Source organism: Megascapheus bottae, chromosome 5 (genome assembly GCF_031878675.1).
Source record: "Megascapheus bottae isolate mThoBot1 chromosome 5, mThoBot2.hap1, whole genome shotgun sequence".
NCBI lineage: Eukaryota > Metazoa > Chordata > Mammalia > Rodentia > Geomyidae > Megascapheus > Megascapheus bottae.
This window is the reverse complement of record NC_143513.1, coordinates 66,706,791-66,723,997: the sequence shown is the minus strand read 5'-3', so window position 1 is coordinate 66,723,997 and position 17,207 is coordinate 66,706,791. Positions and strand designations below refer to the sequence as shown.

The following is a 17,207-nucleotide window of genomic DNA, read 5'->3' as shown; positions in this document are numbered from 1 at the left end:
CAAGGATAGTGCTCAGGCCCTGAGTTCAAGCCCCAGGACTGGCCAAAAAATTAGGCACTTGGCCAGGTGCTGATGGTACATGCCTACACGGTAATCCTAGCTACTCAGGAGTCTGAGATCTGAGGATCACAGTTCAAAGCTATTCCAGGCAGGAAAGTCTGTGAGCCTCTTATCTCCAATTAAACACCAGAAAGCCAGAAGTGTCACTGTGGCTCGAGTTGGTAGAGCACTGCCTTGAGCAAAAGAGCTCAGAGTTCGAGCCCCATAACTGGCACCCCCCCCTCCAAAAAAAAAAGGTATTTGTTATAGTATGGTAATTTTCCCAAAGTAAGGACATCACTGGTGTTTAGGAACACTTCTAGGAGGCATTGTCTGCTGCTTTATATGACAGCAAGTCTGAAATGAGAAAGTTATTTCTCCTGATTGCATCAGGATAAAGTTTCACTGTTTCATTCAGCTACTTCTTAACAGTTCCTAATCAACTTTCCTTGACATAGGGAAAGGGAGACTTCCACTGAGCCTTGAGTAGGGAGGGGATATCTGAACAAGGACTTGATAATATCACTTGGTTTTCATTGTGTTTATTTTACATTCATTTTCTATTTGTGGCCAGGAGTTTTTCTGCTTTATAAAAGTAATAAAAACATTCTTTTCTAAATGCGTACATTTAAGAACCTTATCCAGGTGGCTCATGGCTAATGCCTGTCATTCTAGCTACTGAAGAGGCTGAGATCTGAGGACTATAGTTTAAAGCCAGCCTGGGTGGAAAAATCCATGAAATTCTATCTCCAATTAACCAACAAAAAGCAAGAAATGGAAGTATGGCTCAAGTGTGGCTGTAAGGTGCCAGCTTTGAGTAAAAAAAGCCAAGAGAAAATGTGAGGCCCTCATATGAAGTCCTAGTACAGGCACATGTACAAACAAAAAGATCTTCTATCAATAAAAACATTAATATGGCAAGTGGTAGGTAGATAAAGTTCATGAAGTCATGAAGACAGTGAAAGGAGGAGAGATATTTTTGAAATGCCGCTTGATGAAAGGAATAATATACATCTGAATCAGCAGATTTGAATCAGAGACCTAGTTCTCTAAGGATAAGACCTTGGGAAAAGCATTCTATCTCCCTGAAAAAGTGAAAAACAGTGGATGGGAGTATTATTCCACCTACTTCACTGAATCCAAGTTAACCAGGGCAGGGAAGTTTGGTGAACTATATCCTAAGGAGAGAGTGAGCTACACAGATATAAGATGTTATCCCTGCCCTGTGGTCATAAGATTAGCACTGTTTCATTTGTTCTAAATCAAAAGGACATGCCAAGTCATGTCTAGATTCTGCTATCCTTTAGGATGAGCCCCTAGGAAAAGTCTGGGGCTTTTGTTTGAGATGGGTAGGATGAGTAGAAGAACTTGCAGCCATTTGGTTTCCCTTCTGCTGGACAGAACTTAGAATGGCTTAGGAACTCAGATTCCACCCTCATTCAGACCTCTACTCTCCAGTGAGTCAGATACACACAATGATCTTGGGGGATGGCCTGTTGTGATGTATTGTTGCTCAATAAACAAGTGTTTGTCTAAACTGGGTAGGAAAAATTGTGTAACAGATATTCTCTTGGATCTCGATTCTAGGTTTCATGTTCTGACTAATGCACAAGTTTTCCCTGGAGGATTTGGTGTTCGGCAGGTGGCATTCCATTGACCTGGGGAGGAAAGAAGAAATAGAAACCTTCAGCTGTCAAGTAGTCATTGTCTGAGTTTTGGCTTTTGGAAGAATAGTTGGTAAGATCCTTATGGAAGGAGTGAGAATAAAATGTGTTCAATTCTTGATGAAGACTAAACATCAGGCATGTATGAAGTTAACTTATAGGAAAATAAAAACATAAAATTAGATTTAGCAGAAAATGTCTTTATCTAAACAGGAAAAATAATTGATCAAGTTGTCTTTTGATTTATTTTACTTTGTTTTAGGGTTGAGGATTGAATCTAGTCATTAGAGCTAAGTACATACTCTACCAGTGAGCAATACCTACAGCCCCAATTTACTATAAATTTGAATGAGATTAGATACTTCTGGTAGGTGCTAGACTTCTACATTTTACACTTACTGTCTATATAACATTCCTAAGTATTCTATAAGGTCAATACTTTATTTGCATTTTATCTGCAAGAAATGGCCTTTGAGACTTGGAAAAAAATCGTATTAAATGAAGTAAGCCAGACCCAAAGAAACATAGGCTGTATGGTTTCCCCAATTTGTAACAATGAGTATACGTCTAGGATTTTCCTAGCAGAGGATCACTATAGCTCAATAGCTGTGCATATTACCATATAGGATAAGATGATACTAAGTGAAATAAACTCCAGAATGTGGAAACAAGAGGTTTATCTTTGTGGTTGTTGTTTTTAATGTACTATGTGAAGTTATTTCTTTTGTTGTTTTTGTTTTTCCCTTATGGTTTATCCCCTGTTGTTATGTATCTGACTTTGATGTTTCATATGTACACTTTGTTTATTTGAATTAGGGGAAATACAAGAAGATGAGACAAAGGACAGAGGGTGAACCAATGTAACAGTGACAGTCACAAGGCAATATCTTGGAAATGAACATTACAACTTGAGAGGGGATGGGAGGAGGGAAAGTGGAAGAAAAATATGGAAAGGGATAACAATGTTTGAGAAGTAATATACTCACCACCTTATGAATATAACTGTAACCCCTCTATAAAGTCTTAAAAAGAAAGAAGTGGCCTTTGAGCTCATTTTTTTTCACAGAGTTTAACTGATGAAGGCCTGAGGAGAATGCACTATAATATACTTACTATAATATACTACCTACTAAGAATGTCAGATTTGAGAGGGGCTTGAGAAGTTTAGCTCAGTCCAAATTTTCATGAAATACATTAAAAAGCAAAGCTGAAACCCATTGGAATTTCATTTTATTTATGGCCAAAGTAAAAGGATTGGATAGAAAACAGAAAAATAGGAGGAAAAAAGCAAACAAACTTAGGGTGCATATTTGATCCAGATTGTCATTTAACCATGCCACCTTTGAAGTAGCTACTTCTCTAATCTTACAGATAAAGAAACTGGGGTTTTAAAAGGAAATATGGAAGTAGTTTCCCTAAAGTCACTGAGTTAATACATTAACCCACCTATTCTTTATTCCTAGTGTGTCTAATAACAAAACCAAAATGCTTCCTGTAATATTCTTGTGAATTTCCAAGGCAGAAGAATGAAGTCAATGATGAAGGAACATGACCAAGAGCAACAATGAATACCAAAGAGTTGCGAACAGGTAATGGTAAAAGGGAAGTACAGTAGCATGTTAGGCAAATAAATCAGGTGGGCTTGTGAGTTGGGAGCACTGATGAGGAGCTATGAAAGCAGAGCAGACTTCTAGTGAAAAAAAAAAAAAGCCACAGGCCGGGGGCTCACACCTGTAATCTTAGCTACTCAGGAGGCTGAGATCCGAGGATCTCTGTTTAAAGCCAGCCCAGGCAAAAAGTCTGTGAGACTCTTATCTCCAATTAACCACAGAGACAGAGAGACAGAGGCAGAGAGAGACAGAGACAGAGAGACAGAGAGAGACAGAGACAGAAATAGAGGGAGGGGGGGAGGAAAGAAAGAAGGATAGATAAAAGAAAAGCAAAGAAAGCACTGAAGTGGCATTGTCCAGGAAATTCTTGAACCTCTGAAGTCTTGGGCCTGATCACAGTACAGTAATGTGAGCACAGTAATGACCAAGATGAACAGGAAGGAAAGAAATAAATGGCAAAAGAGAATCACTTTAGAAGAAGAAGAAAAGAAATCTGCTGTGCCGATTTTGAGGATCTGGCAGGTTGAAAGTAAATCAACTTTCCAATGGGAAATTGGAGATTGATGGGGTTGGAATTTCAAAGAGGAATCAGGGCTGGAGATCAAAACAGGACAGCCAGAGGTTCTGCCAGTAAGAATTTTAAAAAAATGTCTTAAGAAACCCAGTCACCTACACACATCTACATCCTTGAAGTCATCTGTCTTTCCTTCAAATGGGGTGAAATTCTGCCTGTTAAAGTTAAGTTGAGAGAGATCAGCAAACACATTTCACTCTGTCCTTCCAGGCTTACTTTCAAGCACATCAGTTATTTGACATAATATGAAGTAACCTAGATGTGATTTCTTCGCCCTTCTCTATCAGGGTTAGGTCTGGCAGTTTGAAAGGAATGGCACAGATTTGGAGTCAATGTCAGGAACTGATAAAAGCATAGCTAGAAGTCAGCCCATGTGGTCTTTCTATCACATGCCTCTCTATCTACCTCCCTTCTTGCTCTCATCCTTCCGTTCCCAGGGCCAACTCCTTACCCACTCCCTCTTACCTAAAATTCCCAGATACATTCTTTGGTAATGTCTTCACTGTCTGCCAATAGGGTGCCACTTCTGTCTCCTCGAATATAGAAGCCATTTGGTGCCAGTACTGTGAGTAAGTTGCTCCCCTGAAGTTCTATACAGAAGTTGAGAGCAAATTTTCCCCAAGGACGGAAAGTGCCGAAGGATGTTATCGACCAGAAAGATCCACCCTGTGCTGGGGAGGGAAGCGCTCAGGTTACTGGGTTGTTTGGAACAGAGCACCACAGTCTCCAAAGAGGCTTTCTGAAAGCATGTACTGGCCCTGGAGGACCCTGCCTGTGTTGGTAGGTTTATCTATGGAAATAAAGAACCATCAAGAATTCCACTGGCTTCTGATCTGCCAGCTCACTCTGGAGCTTTGGAATGTGAAGACTTACAGAAGCTTTGTCTTCCCTTTTTATGCTGAGCTATGAGCAAGCCCTGAAATCTGGCCTGGGAGTGGGTCTGGGGCTAGATTATGAACCCTGGGGTGGGGAAGAGGGAGCCACTCACCCTGGAAATGGTAGATACCCTGGCGACAGGGCAGTAGTTGAATGTAGTCAGGCTGATCCATATTGCACTGCATGAGTTCATGCTCTGATGAGGATCCCACATAGCCATACCGACCTCTCAATATGAGGAAGCTTCGATTGGCTAATCGAATCCCCAGTTCTTCATTTGGGCCTGAAAGAAACAGGAAAAGGTAGGTTCAATCCCCAGCTCTAGCAAATGACAATGAAAGGAAAGGGTTAACTGTCTCTCAATGTTTGCTCAGATGGAAGATGGAGGGAACACTAATCACACAAAGAGTATTGCCAGTATTTGAATGTATCTTGGGGTTGGGAATAGAATTCAATGGTAGATAGCTTGCTTAGCACATGGAAGGCTCTGGGTTTAATAACCAGCATCACAGGAAAACAACAATAAAACATTTAATGGTTATCAGGTGTTATGCTAGGTGCTTGTTTTATATTCATGAGGATACCTAGCAGTGCAGAACCCAAAGACATGAAATATTCTCCCTTCCTTTGGGATGTGTTAGTTTATTGCATCTCATAACCACCCTATGAAGCAGCAGAATGGAGATTATTTCCATTTTTATAGACAATGGAAGTGAAGCTCAGGAAAAGCTACAGGAGCACTTCCTGACCCTGAGTTCAAGCCCTAGTACAAGCGCCCCCCCCCCAAAAAAAATTCAGCGACTAAGTGGACATATAGATTCATTACTTCTGACCCCAACTTCAGTGCTTCCTTCAAAAGAGCCTACCTTCAGCCAGGCACAGTGGCTCACGCCTGTAATATCGCTACCTAGGAGGCTGAGATCTGAGGATCAAGGTTTAAAGCCAGCCCGGGCACAAAAGGACCCGAGACTTTTATCTTCAGTTAACCTTTAGAAAACGGGAAGTGGGGCTTTGCTCAAGGGTGGGTCAGTAGACTTGGGCTGAAGAGCTCAGGGACAATGCCCAGGCTCAGGGGTAGCGTGGTAGCCTTGAGCTGAAGACCTCAGGGACAGTGCCCAGGCCCCGAGTTCAAGCCCATGACCCACAAAAAAAAAATCCTACTTCAGCTCCTTCCATAGGACATTTGCACTAGGGTAATCTGCTCAACTCACCTGGTATGGTGGAACTGGTCATCAGTAAGCCATTGGATACAATGCCCAGAAAGCGTCCATTGGAGGACTGCAGGATGATTTTTCCACAATTCCAGTGCACGTGGAAGAAGGTATCGGACTCCAGTGGGTGTCCATCAGCTATTATGGTTCTGTGGCATCTCTGGAGAGAATATTGGGACCAGGGGCCAAAGGTAAGGACCAAAAGTCACATCTTTTCTCCCCCTTCTCTTAATCTCTTGGATCGAAAATGGTTTGAGGGGCCAGGAGTTTGGCCTAGTGGTAGAGTGCTTGCTTAGCATGCATGACACTCTGGGTTCGAGTCCTTTAAAAAGCCGGAATTGGGGTGGGGAGTTTGGCCTAGTGGTAGAATGCTTGCCTAGCATGCAAGAAGGCCCGGGGTTCGATTCCTTGGTACCACATACATAGAAAAAAGCCAGAGGTGGTGCTGAGGCTCCAGTGGTAGAGCTCTAGCCTTGAGAAAGTCCAAGGACAGTGCTCAGGCCCTCAGCTCAAGCCCAGGACTGGCAAAAAAAAAAAATTAAAAAAATAAATAAATAGGAAAGCCGGAAGTGGTGCTATGGCTCTAGTGGTAAAGCGCTGGCCTTGAGGAAAGCCCAAGGGCAGAGCTCAGACCCTGAATTCAAGCTCCACAACTGGCAAAAAAAAAAAAAAAATGCCTTGACATTTTCTTGTGAACTTAAATGCACACATGTCATGCAACAAAATAATTGTATTCATGGTCTTTTACCCAGGATAAATAAAAACATAGGCTGACACAAAGACGTGGACACAAATGCTCAAAGAGACTTTATTCATAGTAGCCCAATTGAGCCCAAGTGTTTATCAATAGTGAATAAATAAATATGCTTGTTTTTTCTGAGTAGTATTATAAAATACTACTCATCAATAAAAAGGAATGAATTACTGATACATACAATACCTGATGGATCTTAATAACATTGTGGCAATCATAAGAAGTATGTATATCATGTAAATACATTTATCTGACATTCTAGAATAACCCAAAGTAATCCATAAGGCTTAAACAGAGACCATGGTGTAGAAGGGTCATGAGCAGAGGAAAACTGATGGTAAGGAGCCACAGATTTTTTTCTTTCCAGTCCTGCGGCTTGAATTCAGGACATGGGCATTGTCCTTGGACACTTTTTGCTCAAGGCTAGTGCTCTGCCACTTGAGCCACAGTGCCACTTCTGTTTTTTTCTGTTTATGTGGTATCAAGGAATCCAATGCAGGGCTTCATACACACTAGATGAGGATTCTATTTCTAGGCTACACTCTTGGCTCCCATAAGGTATTTTTATAGTGGTGGAACTTGTCTCTAATTTGTGGTATGATTGTGGCATGGTTGTATATATAGGCTTTTAACAAACAGATTGTACTGGGGCTGGGAGCCTGGCCTAGTGGTAGAGTGCTTGACCGCATGAAGCCCTGGGTTTGATTCTCTATAGCTACATACACAGAAAAAGCCAGAAATGGTGCTGTGGTTCAAGTGGAAGAGCTCTAGACTTAAGAAAGTCCAAGGGCAGTGTCCAGGCCCTGAGTTCAAGCCGCAGGGCTGGCAAAATAAGAATAGATTTTACTTATTCATCTAGTAAACATAAAATATATGCCCTGCATTTATATACAATATACAATCTACTTATATAATTTTATATATTTTCAAAATATGCCTCTACAAAGTTGAATAAAAGAAAAAAAGAGATCCCATTGGGTGAAAATGAACATTTATTGTCAAGGGCCCCCACAGCTCATCTATTGGATAAATGCATTGGAGAAGGAGAAAGTATACACAAGGGCTTATAGCGTCTTGTACTAAAAACCAAGTCCTCACCTGGGCTAAGTAGTAGCCATTGGTTGAACGAAGCTGCAGGGTAAGGTTGTCACTGTCACATTCAAACTGGAACAAGGACATTGGGGTCAAGCGCTCAGAGGCAGCACACACATCCCCATCTGTTGAAGAAGTACACCATCAGTGGAACTTGAGTCTGGCCTCAAGCTCAGTCCCAATCCCTCCTCCAGGTTTTACTGCTGGGCTTCCCTGGACTTTACCTCTTCAGTCATAGCCCCTTATAAAGGATCATAGTGTACCCCATCCTTGATTAGCATTTTAAAATTATTCAAGTAAATATTATCATAGTCTTCCTACTTACATTTCCTTAGCCTTCAGTTTTATGCAGTTGGTGAAAGTCTCATGGGAAAAAAATGTCAAATAGATATTCTACTGGGAAATGAATTAAAATATTCACCCACAATGACTTATAAACACATAGTAAATTTTTTTCTTTCTTTTTTTTTTCCAGCCCTGGGCTTAAGCTCAGGGCCTGAGCACTGTCCTTGGATTTTTTTCAAGGCTAGAGCTTTACCACTTGAGCCTCAGCACCACTTCCAGCTTTTTCTAAGTATGTGGATACCAAAGAATTAAACCCGGGTCTTCGTGCATGCTAGGCAAGCACTCTACCACTAGGCCAAACTCCTGGCCCCAACACATAGTAAATTATAAAATAAATTGTTCAGAGTTTGAAGGTAGTCACAACTGAACCATGGGACAAACATGTAATTTTTTATGTAAATGTTTCTATAATTTCAAAAGAAATCTCAACTCATTTCTTTTTGTGCCATCCTAGGCTTGAGCTCAGGGCCTGAGCACTGTCCTTGGACTTTCTCAAGGCTAGAGCTCTACCACGTGAACCTCAGCACCACTTCTGGCTTTTTTTCCTATGTATGTGGTACGAAGGAATCAAACCTGGGTCTTCGTGCATGCTAAGCAAGCACTCTACCACTAGGCCAAACTCCCGGCCCCTCAACTCATTTTTATGTATGAATATGTCTGAGAATTACAAATGTAGATAGTGAAGATCGTGTACACATTACATGATTATGTCTGAAAAAGATATTTTGCCAAGGAAAAGCATAGGCATGGGAGCTAGAAGTGTTTTTGCCTGTTGGTTTACGTTAGAGTAGTTATGATTGTATCCAAACCAGAGTGGTCTGACTAGCAAGTATCTGAGATTTATTGGATAATGGTTTATTAACCATACAAGTTTCAAATAGAATCATTTTATTTTTTATTTTATTTTATTTTTTATTGTCAGGATAATGTATAGAGGGGGTTGTAGTTACATTTGCAGATATTAGGTGCATTATTTCTCACACATGGATATACCTCTCATGGTTTTGTCCCCATTTCCCTCCTCCATCTCCCTTCCAACCATCTTGTTTTCCTCACTTCCCTTTCCTATTTCAAATAAACAAATAAACATATATACAATATACTAGGTAATAAAGTCAGATACAGTAACAATATGAGATTAACCAAAGAACAACAAAGAAGAGAAATAACATAGTACATTAAGATCAACAATCACACAGATAAAGCTCTTGATATCCTAGAGATCCTTTCATTTAGTCTCATCCTCTATGATCTTATGTACCTATCTTTTATGCTACTGTAATCCTCTGCTAGGAGAGTCCTAGATGTGTATTAATTATTACAAATGTGGGAAACCATTGAGCCTATGTTTAGAACCATATTTTAAATGTGGATACTCTTATAAGTAGGTCTGGCGTCCATTAATATAAAATGTTCTTAATCATAACTTATGTTTATTTCTAAACACAGCAGTGATTCATTGATTTATGGTCTGAGAGTTCTTCAATTATGTTATTTCAGTTACTGTTGCTATACGACATATTTTGTTACTGTATGGACACATTTTATTAGTATTTATTCACATTGGATTGTATATCCTCAACATAGCTGGTTTCTGGAAATAATCCTGATACATTAGAAATAAATTCTGTCAAAATTGATTAAAAAAAAAAAAAGGATTATAGTGACAGGCGAAGACGCAGGTGGCTTTCAGGAAAGTCCCGTGTATCCCTGTCTATCTTTGGGACTCGAGAATCTTCCTGTGAGCAGGTTTATGAACTGTCAGTGACCCCAAACACATTTTTCTTTTTCTAGCAATGGGCCCTTCCTCATTCCACAGTAGCTCTGGGCCCCGCACTTACCGTACATGACTGAGAGGAACCTCCGAGACTTTGCCCTGAGGCTGATCCAAGTTGGGAAGTGCTGAAGGATGAACCATTCCTCACCCCTCCTGGGATTGGAGCCCAGACACAGGAGCTGGTGTGCGCCTTGTGGATATAATGTGCCTCCTTCTCCATCACACAGGGCTATGATCCCCCCAGGGCGCACTTGCATGTGAAAAGCTGTCTGAGATGATGGTTGGGGGACCAGCCGGTCTAAGTGGGATAAGAAGTGATGTGTTGATGTCTCCAGATGGTAGCATCCATCTTGGAAATGTAACACAAAACCACATTCCTCCAGACAGGGGACTGCCGCATCCATCCAGATGCGGCCCATGGTGTGGTCAGCCCGGGCAAAGCTCTGATGCATGGGACTGTAGAGGGTCACGTGGACATGCAGTGCTGGTCGTGGAGTCCACATGTGGTAGGCTGAGAGCACCCTGGAGTGGCAGAACACATTTTCCCCATCAGATTCCAAATAACGACCAGAGATGATGCACTGGAGGGTCCACTTGCCATTCCGGTGGAAACGAAGCAGGAAGCATCCATGATGGCTGGTCCTTGGCCGGCCATAACACACAGAGCCATCTGGCTCACACAGAAGGTAGAGGCCCTGCAAGCTCTTTACTCGTACCACAGCCTGTGTGTCATGCTCATTACTCACTAGGAGCTCCCAGGTCTGGAGGCATTGGGAGGAAAAAGAGGGAAATAAGTGCCACCAATCACTATCACCTCTGGCATCACCTTCACCAACACCAGCCACTCTCCTCTTCACATCTGTCCTGAGGTCTCCTTGCTGGTAGCTCTTCCAACTAGAAGCAGTAAAAACATCTCTGGACTCCTATATCATTGTAGACATAGGGTCCTCGAGCCTTGAAGTTCTAGATGCCTAGCTCTTCCAGCTAACAGTAGCTAAATATTTCTTTCTTCCTTGGTCTCATCCTCCAAGATGTAATTTGTCAAGAAACGCTTTAAGTTTTGCCTCTTTGTCCTCACTGCTATACCTACACAGCATTTTCCCAGAGGCTACTTCTATACAGAGCAAGAGCCTGTATAGACTGCCTAGGCCTAGAAATACAGGAGCAGTTGAGATGCAATTATTTGGTTTAACTAGGATCAATTTTGTTATGAGAATTTTGTTCATGCCTCACTCCAGCACCATACCAGAATTTTTTGCAATTCTCTCTAAAATGGTGACCAAGTCTGCTAGCGTTTCTAGAGTGCTCCACTATCAAATGACACCATCTTCCAGCTTTCCTCGATGGCCACAGTTCTGCCTTCCAACTTAGGCTTTCCACCTTTTTGTGATCACCAAATCACCCTGTGCTGAGATGGGAGTACAAGCCATACCTGAAAGTCATGGAACAGGCTTTACCTTAGGCTAATTAGAGAGATAGACAGACAGAAAGATTTTTGCCAGTCTTGGGGCTGAACTCAGGGCCTAAGCACTGTTCTTGGGCTTTCTCAAGGCTAGAGCTCTACCACTTGAGCCACAGCACCACTTCCAACCTTTTCTATGTATGTGGTATCAAGGAATCGAACCTGGGTCTTTGTGCATGCTAGGCAAGCATTCTACCACTAGGCCAAACTCCTGGCCCCTAGGACATATATATATATATATATATATATATATATATATATATATATATATATATATATTTTTTTTTTTTTTTTTTTTTTTTAGAGGGAAGTCAGAGCAATTAGAATTGCCAACAAAAAGCTGAACTTGAAGGGTCTTGGTCTGACAAGGACTAGAGCTAGGAAGATGATGAGGTTGAAAGCGTATCCCCATACACACACACACACACACACACACACACACATACAGCTTGGCCATGGGTCTTGGTCTGGCAATGACTGGAGCCAGAAAGATGATGAGATTAAAAGAGTATCCCCATCGATGTGCATACACACGTACATACATAACACACACACACACACACACACACACACACACACACACACACACACACAGAGCTTGGCCATCCGGAAAACTAGTTTCCATACAGGTTTGCCTTATTACCTGTCTCCTGCCCAAACACTTTGCAGTAGCTGTGATTGTATTCTTGCATGCTTCAAAGGTGAGGTAGGTTCCTGCCCAGCAGATGAGCCCTATCCTTAGATCCTCGGCCCTGGGATGTCTGTGTATCCACTCCACTTCAGCCATGGGGCTGGCACCACAGGTGATGACTCTGTCCGGCCCAGCCTTCCCCCCAGTGGTAAAGTTCCACAGGCCATATGGTCGGGAATAAGGCCTGCAGTACCCACCAGAAGACGTCCCCAGAGGAAACTTCTCAGGAAGAGCTGATCTAGGGTCTAGCACCTCTTGTGACCCGGGGGCATTGTGACTGTGAGGGTCACCTCTTATCCCACCCTAGTGGGGAAAAGTTACTGGTCCAGCAACATCAATCTAAGGCCCAAAGGAAATGGGATCTGAGTCTCTGGCATTGCCCTTCCCATGTCATTCCAAGCAATAAGATAGGCTGCAATAATAAGAAACCTAAGTACAACCTGTTGACTTTGGGTATGCTGCTTTTTCTCATGCCCTGTTTCTCACAGGTTAGAAATCAATGTTTTCCCCATGGGAAGTGGGTTTGCCAGGATCCCTCATATTTTAAAGCTTTAAAAAAAATCTCTAAAACTCTTAAATCCATCAGCTTTTAAGGCCCTTCAGAAGTGGAGGCAAAAATATCTCAGAAGTTACTGTGCAGATCTATGAGGAAACCCTAGCTAGACAGCTAACCACTGAGACTGACATTACTCAAATTAATCTAGAAGGGCTGCCTCAGGACCAGGCCAAGAATTGCTGAAGCAGAAGATGCAGCAGGCTTTTCACCCTCAGTTGTATTACTGGTGGGTAGGTCACTGGGTGAGCAGTCAGAGCTGCCTACAAGAACATCAACTCTTCCTTCCAGACTTGTTCAAAGATCTCTGGGACTTCCTGCCAAACTCAAGGAGAAAATCCAGCCAACAACCTGGAGAAACTGGACATCACAAAAGAGAAAGATAAATGAGTGCCGATGATATATTTTAAGTGGTGCTGGGACCCACAAAGAAATGCACAGTCAAACCTGGTTGGCGTAATTCACAGACCTGGTTCCTTACATGTTTTCAGATTTCTACATAGACAGGGTCTTCCTAGATGAGAAAGAGTTTAGCACGGAGCAACAATCCTCAGGCCCTAGCAATGTTTGGTAAAATGAGAAGATTCGGATGGGTGCCAAAATTGTCTGGGTAATATAAGGATACATATTGTTGGGCATCAGACCAGTTCTGATGAATCATTTGCTTATGTATGTTTTGGGACCTATTTTTTTTTGCCAGTCCTGGGCTTAAGCTCAGGGTCTGAGCACTGTCCTTGGACTTTCTCAAGGCTAGAGCTCTACCACTTGAGCCTCAGCACCACGTCAGGCTTTTTTCTGTGTATGTGGTACTGAGGAATCGAACCCCGGTCTTCATGCATGCTAGGCAAGCACTCTACCACTAGGCCAAACTCCCGGCCTGGGACCTACTTTTTTTTTTAATGACTATTCTCTTCCTGGTATGCAAAGCATTCATAAAGAACTAAAGAACTACTGCACTGAGTGGCTAGAAGGGATATATGGCTTTGTAGCATATGGAACCATAAAGTAAATTTTGTTACCCTTAGAACTAAGGAATAAGATTTCCTACACTGGAAAACCTACAGAATATCTAGATGGAGTAAGGGAAATAGTTGTGTGTGTGTGTGTGCACGTACCACAGCCTGAGCTGCTTTGATCCACCTCCCACTTCTAGGTTACAGACAACACAGGGTACAAACCACAGCAAATTTATTACTCAATATCCAGTTCCACATCATAGCACCACTCGGAGCCCTCACCTTCCCCTGCAACCTGGCCCCAAGGGTACACCCCAAACAGAAAAACAAAAACAAAAACCCAAAAGGAAAACCCAGCTCCCTGCTCCTCCTCTGGAAGAGGGGGCCTTGGCCAGGAAGCCCTTCCACAGGTCCCAGCAGGCAGGAAAGTGGACTCCTCTATGCCCAGAGAGCCAGGCTCCAGGCTCCAATGACAGAGAGAACATGCAGGCAGGAGCAGGAGCATAGGCCTGTCTGTGGGGAGGAAGAGTGGGAGGGAAGGGCACTGCCTGAGGAGTCCGGGAGTCTGGTCATCCCGGAGATGCACGCGGGAGCTTCTGGGCAGCAGGGGCCTGCCCTTGTTGGTTAGCGCTTTGACAGCTCATGGGACAGCCAATCTAGCCCATCGTAAAGGCCTGTGCCTTGGGTGGCACAGGTGGCCTGGACATACCACTGCGGGAGAAGGAAAGAGACAGAAGTCAGTAGCACGAATGGGGATATCCTTGACCATGCTGTGGCTCTGAGAGCCAGGGATGAGTGAGAAGTGGACAAGGCCCTTACTGTGCGGCTGCGCAAGTGCTGTAGCCCCAGCTTGTCGGTTAGCTCGCTCACGGGCATGGCATTGGGCATATCCTGCTTGTTGGCAAACACCAGCAGCACTGCATCCCGAAGCTCATCCTCCTGCAGCTGAGAGAGGAGGGGAGAGGTTGGAATATATGGTTCTTAGGAGGTGTCTAGGCTCTCCTCTCCCTGTTGTGTTGGACATCCCTTTCTACCAAAAAATACAGTATCATGCAGTCTATTGCCAAATACAAAATGCAAGTTATAAGTGAGCTGGAGAGTGTCTAAGTCATACATCCAGAAAAGGCCTTCTAATTCGAGAACATGCCTCAAAAAAAAAATGACAAAATTTACAAATGGAAATGGCAAAGCTTCGAGGTGTTATTTTTCTCCATCACATGTAATCCCCTTTTCTCTACCAACTTGTCAGCAAAAGGCATGAGAATTCAAAGCAAAAGTCCTATTTCAAACAGGGAGATACACAAAGTGTCTCATGTCCACAAAGAGAAACTCACATTCCAGGGCTTCTGTACCTGTGTGGGCATCCCAACATCCATGCCACCAGTGCTGTCCCCATGACAAAGTCCCAGTTCTGGATTCTGGGTTCTTACCATCTTCTGGAGTTCATCAGCAGACTCTTGGACCCTCTCTCGGTCATTGCTGTCTACCACAAAGATGAGGCCCTGGGTGGGTGGTCAGGAAGGAAGAAGAAGCAGCCATCATTCCCACAGGGCTAGTGTTCTAACTCTCTCTTCTCCCATCTTCTTCCCATCTAGTAAATAAACCTTCTACCAAGGCTCAGCACAAGTCCTGGCATAAACTAGAGACCATAGCAAAAGGATTGATCAAGATGTACTCTTCATAAACTGCTGTTTAATGGCAACTATCATACACAACTATTTAAAGATCTATCTATCTCTATATATATTTTAAGGAATTGCAAAAAAAAAAAAAGAGAGAGAGAGAGAAAAGGAAAAGTGCAAAAGACCAGGGAGAGAGACATTTGCTGGGAATGAAATCAAGCCCCAGAACTCTTCTTCCCAGAAATCTCAAAATAAGACTAAGGTGAATTCTGAAGGATGAACAGAAGTTAGCTAGCCAAGCAAAGAAAGAGGGAGAGGGGGAGATGTTTCTGATCCCAGTTTCTGGCAACAGCTCAGTCCCTCCTTTTCTCAGGGGGGAATTCCCCCCCACACACTCCACCTGAGTGTTCTGGAAGTAGTGCCGCCACAGAGGCCGAATCTTGTCTTGGCCTCCTACATCCCAGACTGTAAAACAGATGTTCTTATATTCCACTGTTTCCACATTGAAGCCTGTAGATAATTTGGGGTGGGAGAAAAAAAAAAAAAGAGAGAGGAGAGAAAGGAGGGGAAAAAAAGGTCCCGAAAGGAACGTGCTTAAAACGACTCAGATCTTAGCAGGAACACAAAAGCAAAAGTCCATGATCCAGGCTAGGGGGATGAGAACCCTGATGGACTGGAGGTCAACAACCAGGGAGGGGCTAGCCCCGTCCAACCCTGCCTCCGGCACCAGCAGGCACGCAGAGATAGGTGACCCACTTCTCAAGTAGCGGTATCTGGTGACAGGGTCCGCTCCTGATAAGGACCGCCCGCGGTAGACAGCCGGGAGCAGACCCCGAGGAGGCCCTCCAGGGCGCTTCCTCCTCGCCCCCCCCCCCCCAGCGCGGGCTCACCGATGGTGGGGATGGTGGTGACAATCTCCCCCAACTTCAGTTTGTAGAGGATCGTAGTCTTGCCAGCCGCATCCAAGCCAACTGCAAACGGGAGAGGGGTACAGGGGTGGAGATGGGAGCGAGGGAGCCCCCTAGAGCCCAGGGAGAGGGAGAGGCCCGGCCAGCTGACGGGGACGGGGGCGGAGAGCGGGAGCGCCTCCAGGTGCGCGCTGTTCTCCACCTACGGGGCCCCGCGGGCAGCCCGGGCGGCGAGCGCCAACTCCTGCCCCTACCCCGGGCGAAGGGCACCGGAGGAAGGCCGCTTTCCGTTCAAAAGTCGTCTCCAAGGGCGGCATCCTCCCTTCCTAACAGCCGGGCTGGGCGGCGGAGAAAGCTTCACTCCACCCAGGCCCGCAGTCCAGGGTTTCAGGCCTCGGGGGCCGCGCTGCAGACCCGGGCGGACTAGACAGCACAAGCCTGAGAGGCTTCGGAAGTGGGCGGCTCGGGGGTCACAGGGCCCAGGTGAGCGGGGCTGGAGGGGCGCGGGGGCGGGAGGACTGCGGCGGGGCCGGCGCCCTGACCCGGGCCGCGCACTCGATCTGCCTCACCCATGAGGATCCGCATCTGCTTCTTCCCGAAGATCCGCGAAAAGAGCGCGGACACCGTGAGGCCCATGGCTGGGCTCAGGACAGGGTGTGGGGGGGAAACCTGGGCACGGACGCGGGGTACGGGCTGGAACCGGCCGGCCGCGGGGGGATGGGGTGCACCAGCAGGAGGAGGAGGAGGAGGCGCCGCCGCCGCCGCCGCCGCCGCCTCCGCGCGTCCGGGCTCGCCCGACGTCACGCGGCCCCGCCTCTCCAGGCCCGCCCCTGGCTCCGCCCTCGCCGCGGCCCCGCCCACCCTCGCCCCGCCCTCGCGCCAACTCCGCCCTCCACCGCCGCTGCCTGGGAGCGGAAGCCCGGGGCAGCTGGATGGGTCCGTGGCAGGTTTCGAGACTGTGGCGGTAGTTCTGGGTGCGCGGAGGGCAAGGCAAAAGAATCCGTTTAAAAGAGTCTCTTAATAATATCGGGCCTCGACTTCCTACGACTGCAAACCCGCCCCCTTGATACCAT

At 45.0% G+C, this 17,207-nt stretch overlaps 2 protein-coding genes across 3 annotated transcripts; both read right to left on the bottom strand.

The window, feature by feature from the left end:
• Positions 1-1,520: 1,520 nt before the first annotated feature.
• Positions 1,521-12,336, bottom strand: Fscn3 (fascin actin-bundling protein 3). Of its 2 annotated transcripts, none has more exons than XM_090333250.1 (7): positions 12,048-12,336; positions 10,007-10,703; positions 7,827-7,945; positions 5,975-6,134; positions 4,876-5,046; positions 4,353-4,553; positions 1,521-1,697 (listed from the first exon to the last, which is right to left on the bottom strand). In XM_090333250.1, the coding sequence occupies exons 1-6, from the start codon at positions 12,189-12,191 to the stop codon at positions 4,387-4,389; spliced, it is 1,458 nt and encodes a 485-aa protein (XP_090189376.1). In that variant the 5' UTR covers positions 12,192-12,336; the 3' UTR covers positions 1,521-1,697; positions 4,353-4,386. The 2 variants fall into 2 exon arrangements, with proteins under 2 accessions (XP_090189376.1, XP_090189375.1); XM_090333249.1 differs by having other exon boundaries at positions 4,353-4,558; positions 12,048-12,335.
• A 1,483-nt stretch (positions 12,337-13,819) lies between these two features.
• Positions 13,820-16,879, bottom strand: Arf5 (ARF GTPase 5). Its single transcript, XM_090333248.1, has 6 exons — positions 16,704-16,879; positions 16,117-16,197; positions 15,627-15,736; positions 15,035-15,106; positions 14,424-14,549; positions 13,820-14,315 (listed from the first exon to the last, which is right to left on the bottom strand). The coding sequence occupies exons 1-6, from the start codon at positions 16,768-16,770 to the stop codon at positions 14,229-14,231; spliced, it is 543 nt and encodes a 180-aa protein (XP_090189374.1). The 5' UTR covers positions 16,771-16,879; the 3' UTR covers positions 13,820-14,228.
• Positions 16,880-17,207: the final 328 nt, after the last annotated feature.